We start from the raw sequence: 12934 nt of genomic DNA on the forward strand, positions 1-12934 counted from the left end.
AAGCGTATCATTCCAGAAACACTTCCCCTAGCTCACCTCCTGTTTCACATGCTAGAAAGGCAGAGGGAATCACAGGAAAAAAGTAAGAGAGAAGAGAAGCCCTGATATGGCCAGGTTAATTTTGGAATCCAAGATAGCGGCAGGCAGTGATATAACCTGAGACCAGGTCCCTCACAGGCCATGTGACCAGGCACATGGGTAAATTGCAAACCAGACCAGCCCATGCTAGACAGGGGCAACACCTTCCACTATGCTCAGGAAAGGAGGAACCAGACTATGAAAGCAGGCTTAGCCAGTCTCTGAGTAGGACCTGGAGAAATGTGTCTTAAGGATAGTGGCAGGAAGGATAGATGTGTATTTCAAAGAAAAGAGGTAGAGAAGGTAGTTGAAGGTTGGTAGGAGGAGGTTACTTTGGAGGAGGTGGTTCACTATGAAGAAGATGTTTGGAGAAGGAGGTTTGTCTAAAAAGAACTTATTGGTACGAGGAGGTTTCTTTGGAGGAGGATGTTTACCAACTGGGAAGAGGATTTTATTGCAAGAAGATTCTTTATCTAGAGCAGGTGACCTGTATCTATTACAGGAGTTACCGGCAAGGGGAAGGCTGGTAGAGAGACTGTTTGGCTGGAGGCACAAACAGTCACCTATAGCCTGAGAAGGAGGGTGGTGAACAGACTACCCCCATGTTCCAAGTCAGTAGAAAGGTTCCGATGGGACACAGATGTCTAGGGCAGACTCTAGAGACTAATGGAAGAACTAGTTGGAGAAATTCTACAGAGTGCCAGGGAATTGTGAGGAATCTGATAATGTCATCACTCCTTTCCTGGAGGAAGCATCTCTTCATGTGGCCAGGGGGCAGCAGCCGCTACCTGATCCTGACACTGGGGGTGGCTATGCGAGGGAGGATCACATGAGGGGAGGCGACCATCAGGGGAGTTGGGGGGGGGGGCAGGCATCCTCAGATGAGATATGGTATCCTCCCTTTCTTTTTATGTCAGAACTTCCCAGACAAACCAGGGCCAAGGGGAAGAACGACCTTAGGAGGAGCCTTGGGAAGGGGGGGGGGGTAGAGTCCTGTCATGATGCCTTCCCCCGGGCATCCAGACCAGGCCCATCAGTCCCGGGAGCAGGCATTCAGATGCTTATAAAAAGCCCAGCAGCCCCGGCTAGGGGCTATCTGGGTACAGTCCTGGCGCCGTAGGCACCAGGCTCATAGAAGGGGTCAGTCCTGGCACCATAGGCGCAAGGCTCATATGCTTACACTTACCTCATGCAGACCATGCTGCTAAGAATCCAAGCCAACGTGAAGCCTGAAGGGGACTACTTTACTTTCCGGAGCATCCAGCCTTCTGCCACGCCCGCCTCGAGTCTGGAGCTCCTAGAGAAAAGGGGAAGAAGGAGGAAAGGTTAGAACAAGAACATTACTTCTATTCCTCACCTGATTCCGGATCCATCGCGCCTTCAAACAAGAAAAGAGACGTTAATTTGATACGCGTCGCATCGTCCGCTGTAGCGCCGCGCTATACTCACCAGCCTTCGCAGCACCTCTACGATCGCGCCGCAGTCTCCATCACATCTTCGCCGAACTCCGGCACCTAAGGGGGACAAAAGAACAGCAAGGTGAGCCGAGAGAATAAACAAAGGCAATCTCTGTTACCACCATAGACTTACCTGATTTTACCGCCGGAGGCATTATTCATCAAGACGTCAAAATTTCTCACGCCGCACCTGTAATAAGAGGGAAAGCAACAGATTAAACATAGGTATCATTTACCAGACAGTGTTGGGTAATACAGACTCTTACCTGAACGCTACCAGCTGACACGGGGCAATCTTCTCTTGGGTCAAGCTGCAAGACAAAAGGAATCGGACAAGAGTGAATATCAGACATTTTGAACTCTTACGAACTATATACTTACGGTTCCTCGCCAGGGACCTCAGAGTCAATATTGGTCTGGAACTCTCCCAATTCCTTCGGACCAGTGAAGTAACTGGTTATCTACACGCCCCTGCAATCCACGCAGGATGGAGAGCTCATCTTTTAAAAACATAAGGTGAGACTATGAAAGGAGATATCGGAGGTGATTAGTGGGAAGAACAGTGGGGTGTTCAAATCCACGTGTGGCTAATTCCCTTTCTCCACTTTCAGGAGAATACTTCTACGGGTCAAGCAGACGAAATTAGGCGGGCCAGTCCAGTCTGTCATCTCTGCACTACGCGTCACGTTGGTGGAGACTGCAGCTGTCCGGTTCCGATCAACGCCCCTGTGGGAGCCAGGTGAGCGTAACAGATACCCCCTCCATTCCCCATGCCTTGATGGCATATTGTGATAAACCCCTTCAACACCCTGCAACGCTGCTGACAAAACACATGGACATTTTACACCTTATGAAACCACATGTACTGAGACAAGGAAGAGGACTACAATGAGCAAGAGTGGAAACCATAATGCGCAGTCTAGTGTTTGGAGGAATGTGAATGGTCCAGGACACCTTCCAGCCTGGATGCAGGAGTTTAAATCAGCTGCTGAAAGAAGATGGAGACCTTCCTTTTACAGGTGTCTGCTTGGAAATTGGCGAGAGACACACCATGCAGTGCAGAGCAGACTTTGTCCTAACCCGGAGGTGAACCCAGAAGGCAGGCGAGTGGAGGCGGCAAGAGAGGGAGCCAACCCCAGCACCCCACGCCGGCCAGGCAGACCAAGAAGCAGGTGGAACTAAGACTGGTGGCTGCAGAGCGTTGCTAGCGGGAGAAGAAGTGAAGAGGCGAGCTGCATACCGGTAGCGTAGGACAGCAGTTCTGGTTAACCAGAAAAGCGCCCGAACAAGAAGGAAGCTGCGGCGGGAACTGGAAGACAGGACAAGCTTTGTGCCAATGCAAGTAGCGAGCACGCTATGTGCCGCTGCCTGGGGAAAGCCGCTTGAGACCAGTAGACACTGAGGCGAGTAACCAAACGAAATGCAAGTGGCTTGAGAGAACACAGAAGTTGTTGGTGAGCCCAAAGGGGAAAAAGGGACGCCAAAGCTGAGGCAAAGAAAGAGTGAATTGATTGCCAAGTGTGGGGGCAACAAGTAATCCTCATTGGAATCAGTGCCATCTTCATCATCACAGTACTTTTGCCATAAAGTAGCTAGGGGAAGACACATGCCACCTTGTGCTGAATGAGAAAGAGAAATTGCATTTTAAAGTACTAGCAGGAGAGTATAGCAGGTAAAGAGCGGATTTGGGATTCACATCAATAAAAGGAATTGTGAAAGAGAACTTGGCAGGGGAGTATGCCAGGCGTTTTGCAAGTCTGGGACTCACCCCTAAATTGTGTTATCTTGAAAGGAGAATCGTAAGGAAGACACATACCCTTAAGAATAGAATTGTACTGAATGTGGAATACTGGGATAGCGGGTCATTTCCACTGCAGTGAATTGCAACACAAGAGGAGCTATAAAGAATGTGGTTATTTATTTGAACTTTTTGTTTTGATGAAGTAAATCCTGGGGAAGGCAGTCACCCCCCTTGGGACTGTGAACATTGATTATTGGAACCTTCTTGTTGGAGTTTAACCTTTTGTTGAGCTTAAACATTTGAACACCTTTTTGAACAAAAGACAATGCCCCTTCACACCTTAGAGTTAGTTGTAGAATGTGAGGGCTAGGATAGGATTTTGGACACAGGACATTTTTGTTTTGGACATCTTGACACTTGACAGACCCTTAGTTTTGGTTGACGTAGGGAAATACCTCTTAGATTAGGGACAGTGAAGCATTTTCCAACCCCTTTACTGTTTCAATAAAAGTCTGTAACAACCACTATGAGCTCTCTGTGTCCACGCCTCATTCCTGGCTCCTCACAGAATGTATGTTAAGCTTCCCCACCAGTGGGGTACCCAAGCTCCAATACAGTAAGTAGAGCAGGAACATTAGCCACTGCTGGACACTCATCCCAACCCTTTCCTGAGAACCACAGAGTACATTAGGGGCGAGAGAAGCTGCTCCACTTGTTGAGGATGCCAAGGCGAGAGCGGGGTTACCTCCCAACAGCGGGAGTCAGATTTGGGAGTCCCAGTGCACTCAACCAGAGGTAGATGCTTGGGGACACTGAACATCCCTGTTGTCTCATGATATTGGGCAAAGGAAGCACAGGTCTGCAGCATTGGGCAAAATCAGCACTCAAGAAAATCGAAAAGGGAACTGTTGTCACACTAACCTGAGAGTACAGGGGTGAAATCCCCAAAGAGGTTTTCGGGGAAACCTGGAAAAACCAAAGCCCGAAGTGAAAGAGCAGGGAAGTCTCCGGATTGTGGGCTGTGGCTGAGGACTGGAGGCGGGCTGCTTCAGAGTCTTGCGAAAGACCTGGACTTATTTTTCAAAGCAGAGACATTTGACCTCTCACTTCTTGGAGATCTGAAGAAGCTAGAGAGAAAGAGACTTTTGACTGCCGGATTAGATAGTCCTTTGCTATTTTTGTCACCCTTTCTTTCACCCTCATAGATGCATCAATCCCAGAACTGGGTATGGGAAGTGAACACCCACAGAATCCTACTGCTGCAGGAAAGCTATGTTTAGTGGTGCCCCATTGTCAACCACAGTTTAGAGCTGTAATGAAGACATACTAAGTTGTGTCCTTCCCCCACATCTCCTCTAGAGACCCCTATCACCACTTACCCGACTGATTAGGTCAGGTTTGGGTATAAAAAAAACACAGTAAGCTAAACAATGTTCTTGTGCCTACTCGGTAAAGTTGTATGCTCAAGAGAAGGAGTATGAATACTGGACAGCAGGGCTGGAACTTATCACTGAGTAACATTGGCCATAATTTGTTCGATTGCCGTCTCTAGGACGCTTTCCCGAATAAGAGACATGCACATGGCTGCGTCATGTTATAGAACATGGTGTACGTCTGCCATTCAGGGAAGCACCATGAGGGAAGCTGAAGAGGCAGCGGGAGTTGGAAGAGTTAAGTGGTGGGGATAGCAGGGAAGTGTGGGGAAACCCCCCAAAACTGACAGGGGGAAGGACAGGGGAGCAGAAGGCTGACCTTGCAGGGGAGCGACCTTCATGGCTCCCTTACTCAACATCAATATTTTATTTCTGGGGTCCATACCCATCCAATAACGGAAGTGAAACCAAATGTAAATGACCATCTATTGCATTTGCTGATGCAAATGAACTCCTCATTAGTGACATCTTTTTTAGCATAGGTCTCTTGCAGGCGCCAAATAATGCCAATACTGCACAAATAGACATTTAAGCATATACACAACACACTTACCAAGCCCAACAGCGAAGTAGGGAGTGGAGGGTGGAATGATCCGGACGTAACGACTGACTGCGGTGAGATTTCGCAACTCTACAGTCATCTGAAAATAAACAACGTAATAGGTGGAAATACTCAAGGCATGAAGAGCCAACTAACAGTCATAACATGCGTTTACTACCTTGTAAAAGGTAGATGCTGATTGATACTTGTTTTAATTCAACCACAGTAAAGCATAAGGCGGTCATTCCATTTCCTTCCTGGGAAACTCAATACATGTGAAAAAAGGAAAAAAGGGAGGGGAGCTTGAGCCTAATTTCGCGGCAAAAACGGGAATTCTAAACTTTTCTCCTTTCTTTAAAGATTGTAGTTAAACTGAAAGGAATGGAAATCGGAATACAGATGTTCGAATAATGGTTGGTTCAAAAGTCTTATTATCATTTGAAGAGTTACGAGCCTTTCGCCAGAGGCTAAACTGTATAATGTTGTAGGTTATATTGTTGGTTCATAAAATCTGAATAATATAGGAAATCTGGGTTGCAGAAGGCTGCCAAATCTACCGCCAGGGCATTTCAGCAAGTGGCAAAGCCCAGGAGCCAGCCCAGCCGTGGATTGAGAACTTTGAGGTGTGTGCTATGTAGGAAAGGTTCTAGAGGCTGGCACCATTTTGCCCTGAAATGTTTCAATGTAGCAGCTCTCAGTGCTACCCCTCAGCGCATCTTGGCGTTGGCAATGTTTCAATATGAAGGGGCCTTTTGTCTGATATGTCAGGGAATTTACAGGAGCTGAGATTAGTGATGTAATGTTCTTTGTTGCTTGTGTGATGGTTCAGTTGTGGGGTGGGCACCCAAGTGGATTGCTGGGAGTAACAGGTTACACTTAATTGCTCAATGTAAATCTTTTCTGGGGAAGCTGAGGAGGAAAGGTTAGGCCTGGCTGGGGTACAGTCAGGCTAGCCTAGTTGGAGTTTGGCTAGGGCAGGAGCAAGAGGGAGTATTGCAGCAAGAGAACATTGCCAGAAAAGATATATAGTTGAAGGAATTGGAGGGGTAGAAACAACGAGAGGAGTGAGATTTAGGGCTGGGTGAGGTGGGCTGCGATACGAGTGTTTTATGTATTAGTTGGCTCATCAGGATGTTTTAGCCTTGTAAAGGTGATAAGCCACATTAGCGTTTGGTTGTGACCTTTGGCCAGCTACATTAGAGCAGGCTTTACCACTTAAATGGTGTCTGTGGGTACTGCAGCTCTGAACAATAACAAACACTGAATGTGAATCAATTCTTTGGTATCCTGGCATCTTACCTCATAGACCTGTCCAACTTCATACTCTGAGAAGAAAATGATGGGTGGATTCGCAAGGAACACAGGCACGGGCTGGCATGGGTCACTAGGCAGAAGGGAGGACACAATAATTATTCATTGGTGATTGTTTTCAGCACTGCACGCAGCAATCTGGCCAATACAACGAGGTACTATATTCACTACAATCATCAGTCACAGAAAGCCACAGAAAGAGTATGTGGGCACTTTTGTCACAGTATTCATGTGTTGTCCAAAAGATAGGTGATGCGTAACTCCCCCAGTGCTATATCATTTGTTTAATAGTGTTGGATGTTGCTGGATGCTGCGGCTAAAAAACAGGGAATCGGCCTAACGTGCTGTTGCTAAGTAGCTATTTATAGGGATGATCATACAAGACATGACATTCTGTAGGCTGACCATGAAGAATGGCATGGGATGTCAATGGGAGTTTGAAGTCATGCCCAAGAGGTATGCTGTACTGGACGTCATCAAGGAACAATACCAATAAAACAACTACCTATTGCAAATAATATTACAAATCAATTCTTGCCACTTTACTCACTCCTCCTCACTGTCCACACAAGGAGAGATGGGGGCAGGCTCTGGGCCTCATTGAGAATTGCGAACGGAGGATAGCACAGGGGCAACGTGTTTCTCTTGGAAGCAAGATTCTGCGCTTAGAAACCTAACTCAGGTATTGTGCTATTGGAAAAAAATAATAAAATACAATTAAAATAAATTTGGCGATAAACCTGCAGAATTACCACCAAAATAATTTACTGTTAATACCACTTGGTCGTGTTGAATTACCACAGGATTATGGGTGGTGGTATAGTGCTATTAATCACCATTTTCCATAGCAGGATTTCATCGAGATTTTTAACGATTTACTGCAAACTGCAATTCTGCCACAGTAAATCTGCAGATTTTTGGGAGGTGAAGTAGAGGATTTACTTCCAGTTACATGCTGAAGGAAAATCCTCCATTTCACCTCTAAAACTCGTAGCACAGTGGTGCGGTAAAGTGGCAGAAATTCATTTAGTGCCGTTTTTACCCATACAGCAGTACTCCTAATGAAGCCCACTTTGATTACCGGGCTTTCATGACAGCGGTCAAAACCATCTTTTGTGCTTTCGTTATCTGCCTTTGTGTGGACTGGGAGGTGTGAACTTCATGGGCAACAGGGCAAACGGAATGCTTGGAGACCTAGGACCGCCAGGAAACCAATCTCTCTGGTTAACATTGAAATATCAAGGTGTCAACTTGACCTCATACTGAGTTACTTTAACATGTTGTTTTTCCTCAAAGGATTGCGCAGAAGCCCTATGGACATAACATAGGTTATTTATTCTTCTGCAGCAGGTGGATATAACAAGTTAGTAGACTCCAGGCAGTGCACTGTAAGGTAGACATAAACAGCAGTACATCTATTCCTCTGCCAGCTCTCCCTTCACTCCAGTCACTCTGAGACCACTCACTATTCCCATTTCCTTATTTCATCCATGTAAAATTACACTCAGAGATCTGCATATCAGCACAAGTCTCTCTCGGTCTCCCTCGCTGTCTCACAATCAGAGCAATCAATAAGCTTACAGTCTCTGGCTTTAGGGTCTCCTGAGCCCTTCTTTCAGTCCATTTTGCTGTGGTTGTGGGAGGGGTTACCAGCAATGTTCCCAACAGTTCTCTGGGCTTCTGCTCTTTGGCACACAGTGCTGGGACCTAAGGGTCCCCCACACCTGATATCCACAATTAGCCCTTCTTTTATAAGGCTGACACTCTAGCCCGGCTTCAACTCTGAATTGGGCGTTTGGCAAACTATGAAAGTGGCACAGTGAGTGGCGGCACTTCGTGTATGGAGTGAGTCAGAGGAGGAAAAGAGGGTGCCCTAAAACTGGGACAGGGGTTGTGCTCCCGTTGTCAGCCTCTTTCTCTCCTTGTGTCCCTCTCATTGGCTCTCTCCCTCCTTCTCTCTCCTTCCTCCTCTCTCCCTCTGTCTTCCCATCTCCCTAACACACCCCCTTTCTCCTTTCACTCTTTGTCTCTTTTTCTCTTGTTCCGTCTCATTCAATCGTTGTATTTTCGACTTGTAAGGCTAGATTAAGAATGTTAATATTTAAACCAGAACCACCTGATATGTTTCACACCTGTAGAAAAATCCCACTTTGTGTTGATAAGCCCTTTCACTTATTACTCAAGAACAATTCCTATAATGTGTAGTTCTTCCCTGTAGGGGTGCATACAACCCATACTCACCTGGAATCTAACAATAAAGCCATTCTGTTTAAGTCACCAAAGGTCAGCGTCGCCTGTGCTGTCGACCTTACCACAAGAGGTTGAGTGGCATATAGGGAACACTGCAAACGTCCCTGTAGGTCTCTGTTAAGATGGATTTCTGAACAGGGTAACCTTCTGGACCCTGACCAATCAAGGTAGCATTGGCGGGGGTCAAGACTAGGTCTCGGGAGGGGTGAGGGTGATCAAAAGCCCACAATGAGAACACACAGTGAAGGGCACTGCAAATTACTCTCAGTCAGGTATATATCAAAAATACATATACTTTTATTAAAGGCTTTTTAAATCAAACACAAGCAAGGATCCGCAGTAATACTTAAACCAACACAACACTACTATAAAACATATATACAGATACCAATGGCCTAAAAGAATGGCACACAGTAAGGGTCCACAAACTGTAAGGAAAGGGAGCAAACACTGCGACTATATTTTAGGCAGTCCTTCACTTTATCAACCCTAACTGAAAGGCAGTGCAGTACCTAAGAAGAGTGGAGCCTTATGCTCCAAAGTACTTTCGGATGCAGATGCACACAATCATGCGGTTGGGCAAAAACAGGGTCTCTTGCAGTGGCTGTAGCAGCTCAGTAAGGCAGGTGAGGCAGTGAAGATTAAGTTCCCACTATCCGAGGAGGGTCTCCCAAAGAGGGCAGAACAGACTCCCGGAGTTGGGAATGGCTTGGTAGCACACGCTACCTCGATAAAGGTGAGTGGCCCTCAGGGGACACGTGTGTAAAAATGGATGGATGTGCCAGGGGCCACCGGTAAGGGTTGCAAGCACTCACCAACCCAAGGCGCACTCTGTACCAAACTTCCGCAGTGGAGTCCACTTCGGTAGCGGATTCAAATGCTGCAATTGTGCGGCTTACAGCGGCTGAGTTCCAGGGATGATTCCATGGCAGGACACCGATGATTCCTCTTCTCCTGGTGAAGGGATCAACTCGATTTCACTGCAGCTCGTCTCAGGGCAAAGGGGGCCACAGCAGCAGCACACCCTCGAAGTTCGTCACCACGGCTGGGTGACAGAGTGACCGCATGCACTTGGGTTCAGACGTACTCTCCTAATTTCAGACCTAGGGCGCCTAGGTGTACAAAACTCGGCGGGAGAGTGCCTTATAACCAGTGCTTACAATCTCCAAAGTCCCGTCAACTCGAAATGGCAGCGGGTTCAGAGCAAAAGTCCTGCGCAAGCTGGTCAGTTCACTGGTTGGCCCAGGAACACTTCTGAGGATGCTCACTTGCAGGTTAAGGTGGAGGTGCCGTGAATAGTTGTTCCCACTATTTAAATGGGTCGAAGCACCTTTGCAGACCTAAGTTCAATCAGATGCAGAGGGGTCCTGCGGGACAATAGCCGGCTCATGGTGCCAAACCTTCCAGTGGGTCACCAGCGGTTCCTCGACACGGCTTCTTAGTTTCAGGATACTTGGATCCTATCCTAGGTTCAGTGAGAACTCAAGAGATCGACCAGGTATGGGTGTTTCGGCCCTTCTCTTATCCAGAATCTACTTTGTGCCAAAACAAAGAGGACCCAATGAGAGACCTACAGCCATGTCAGACGTGGACCAATCACGGACCACGCTGGTCCCAGTCATTCCCAGCACACCAGACAATCTGGCACCCAAGATGTGTATTGGAACTAGACAGTCCTGCCCACCTCCTGGAGGCACACACACAAAGCATACAGAAGCCCACAAAAGCTTGGTGTTTCGCAGGAGAATGCATGACCAAATAAGGACTGACCCGCTCAACCTGGGGAAGGCAAAGGGACAAGATGGCCAAAGGACAGAACAAAGGACCTTGTGGAATGGCCATTTTGGGGCCAAGCCACTGTCCAGGGCCAAACGCAGTAAACGCGATATGGACCGAAAGAAAAGGTTACAAATATATGAAAAATAACAGCTGCCACCAACTCTGTCCAAGGCACATTTGTACTTCTACTGAAAAATCCTTTGAGGGTGTCTAGGGCCTTAAATATAAAAGGAAGATCCCAGCGCATTGTACTGCAAGGTACTTTATGCACTGGTAAATGTTGCAAAGAACTTGCAACAAAGTGAAAGGCTAAGGGAAACAAAGTCTCCCAGTACTGACTGTCTTTAAGAGCATGTCAGTTTACCCATAACAAAATGAGCGAAAACCCAGCGGAGTGCAGCAGAAGGCTGTGCTCCACTGGCAAAACTCAGGCTAGGATGGTCAGACAACAGCAAAACAATTGGGAGGTTCACAACTGAAGGGAAAATTGCACATAATTGGCAATCGTTCCTAACAGTTCCTAACCCTGGGCCTCTTTGGTGTGGCATTTCCACATTTTCTGATAGGAAAAGCGTTGGGCTTGCTGACAATGTGTAATATGGGGCCACTTTGAAAATTATTTTCAGGGCCTCTTTTGGTTTCCAGTCCACCCCTGCTTAGCAAGAGCTGTTTCAACAAAATGTGTGATCATTCCTCCACAAAATTGGCAAGGATATACAGTCATCCCTGAACTGATTAACAAGAAAGCTCACAACTTCATCCATAGTGCACACATTAATAATACCACGTTTCGCTATAATTTTCCCCACTTAATAAATATCAACTACTGACAATCATAACCAGTTCGACAATCTTACTCATCTCCGATCCCAGCATAGTTCATAACCACTTAAAGAGTACAAGGTATAAATTAGATTAAAAAAATTGACTAGCAGAGTTTGCTAATTACAATGGTCTTAGTTGGCAAGCAAACCTATTTGATTAGCAATTTTGTACTAATATTTTTAATGTCAACAGAAGTTATTTAGCAACAATACAGCATATTTGTATACTGCTGAAGTAAGACATTAGTGAGATGAGTGTCTGTGGCTGCATGAAGGACACAAATATATAGATATGATTAAAAGGCTCAGATAACAGTTTTCAGTGCAAATCTCTGTAATGCTTGCTGCAGTCAGTGTTGCACAGGGCAGTGTTCCATATATTGTATGCCTGACCCATTTCTGTGTAAGCAGAAGTTCAGAAGTTTCATAAAACAATAATGTCACTCTGTTAAAGGATAGTCATAGCTTGAGACAATTTTAGTATGGTGTTGCGGTAGGCAGGGCTATTGTCAACTTCAGGCGGATAAGATGGCCCGTCACTGATATCAACTGTTTTCTATACAGAGTTGCATATCAGTTTCGGGGATGGGAGGGCAGCTAACTGTCCTCCAGTCCGAGCCAGGCAGGCCCAAGTGCAGTATTCCTGACATGCGCACCCATGAAAGCAGTATGTATCACTATTAGCACTCAGATCAGTCATCTGGGGATCTGGGGTGCTGATGTAACCGGGCATTGTGCAATTCATGCTTCTCTTAATAAGAGACAGCACATGCCCATGATTGGAAATAACTATTAACAGGACCTGCAGGTGGCCCTGGAGGTGGGTCGGGAGAGGAGGTGGAGGGGGTTGAGGTCTGGCACTCCAGTGGAGACTGGGGCCTGTGGCACTGCCTCAAAGGACAGGGTGAAGGTTTGGCGAAGCACAGTGAGCTGGCATGAAATGCAGACAGCTACTTGCAGATTCCACTTGCGTTCCTTGCCTCTATACTGGCCAGCTCTTTCCCACATGTGCTAATACATAATGTAATCCTAATTGCAGATCAAAGTGAGCTCCTCATGCGAACTGTAGTGCATGGTATTGCAGCAGGACTCTGCATGTACAGACTGTATAGAACTATTGATCACTACCTTGCATAAACATCTAGTTAGCTTTCTGTATTCATTATGGAAGAAGAGAGAAAGTGAGAGACTAAGCAGAGCGGATGGCATAGAGAAATCTGAAAACTGGGTAACATATTGTAGTTTGCAGTCATCTCACTTTCTGGTTAGCTGGTATAAAGCAACATGGTGAAAAGATAGGATGCCAAGAATTTGGGATCAGCTCATGGGTTGAGTGCCAGTTGCACAGATGTGCGCAACCAGCAGGTTACAGAACTAGGTTTGCCATCAAAAGCATTTGACCGTGTAATCATGTACATTTTCAAAAGAAATGTCACTCGTCAATATGATGCACCTTCCCTAACAAAATTAAGTATAGTTGACACTGAGATCTAGATACACTAGTCTAAGGTTTACTGAAA

At 46.4% G+C, this 12934-nt stretch overlaps 1 protein-coding gene across 2 annotated transcripts in view; it reads right to left on the reverse strand.

Annotated features, from left to right (window-relative positions):
- The window catches only part of DLEC1 (DLEC1 cilia and flagella associated protein), a 1790999-nt gene that overhangs the window by 1381460 nt on the left and 396605 nt on the right, over positions 1-12934 (reverse strand). For both annotated transcript variants that reach the window (XM_069647686.1, XM_069647685.1), the window contains exons 8-9: positions 6550-6634; positions 5263-5350 (exon numbers count right to left, since the gene is read on the reverse strand). In XM_069647686.1, coding sequence (XP_069503787.1) covers positions 5263-5350; positions 6550-6634 — 173 coding nt within the window. The remainder of the gene's footprint in view (positions 1-5262; positions 5351-6549; positions 6635-12934) is intronic.

This window comes from Ambystoma mexicanum, chromosome 2q (genome assembly GCF_040938575.1).
Source record: "Ambystoma mexicanum isolate Mex_15411 chromosome 2q, UKY_AmexF1_1, whole genome shotgun sequence".
Classification (NCBI taxonomy): domain Eukaryota; kingdom Metazoa; phylum Chordata; class Amphibia; order Caudata; family Ambystomatidae; genus Ambystoma; species Ambystoma mexicanum.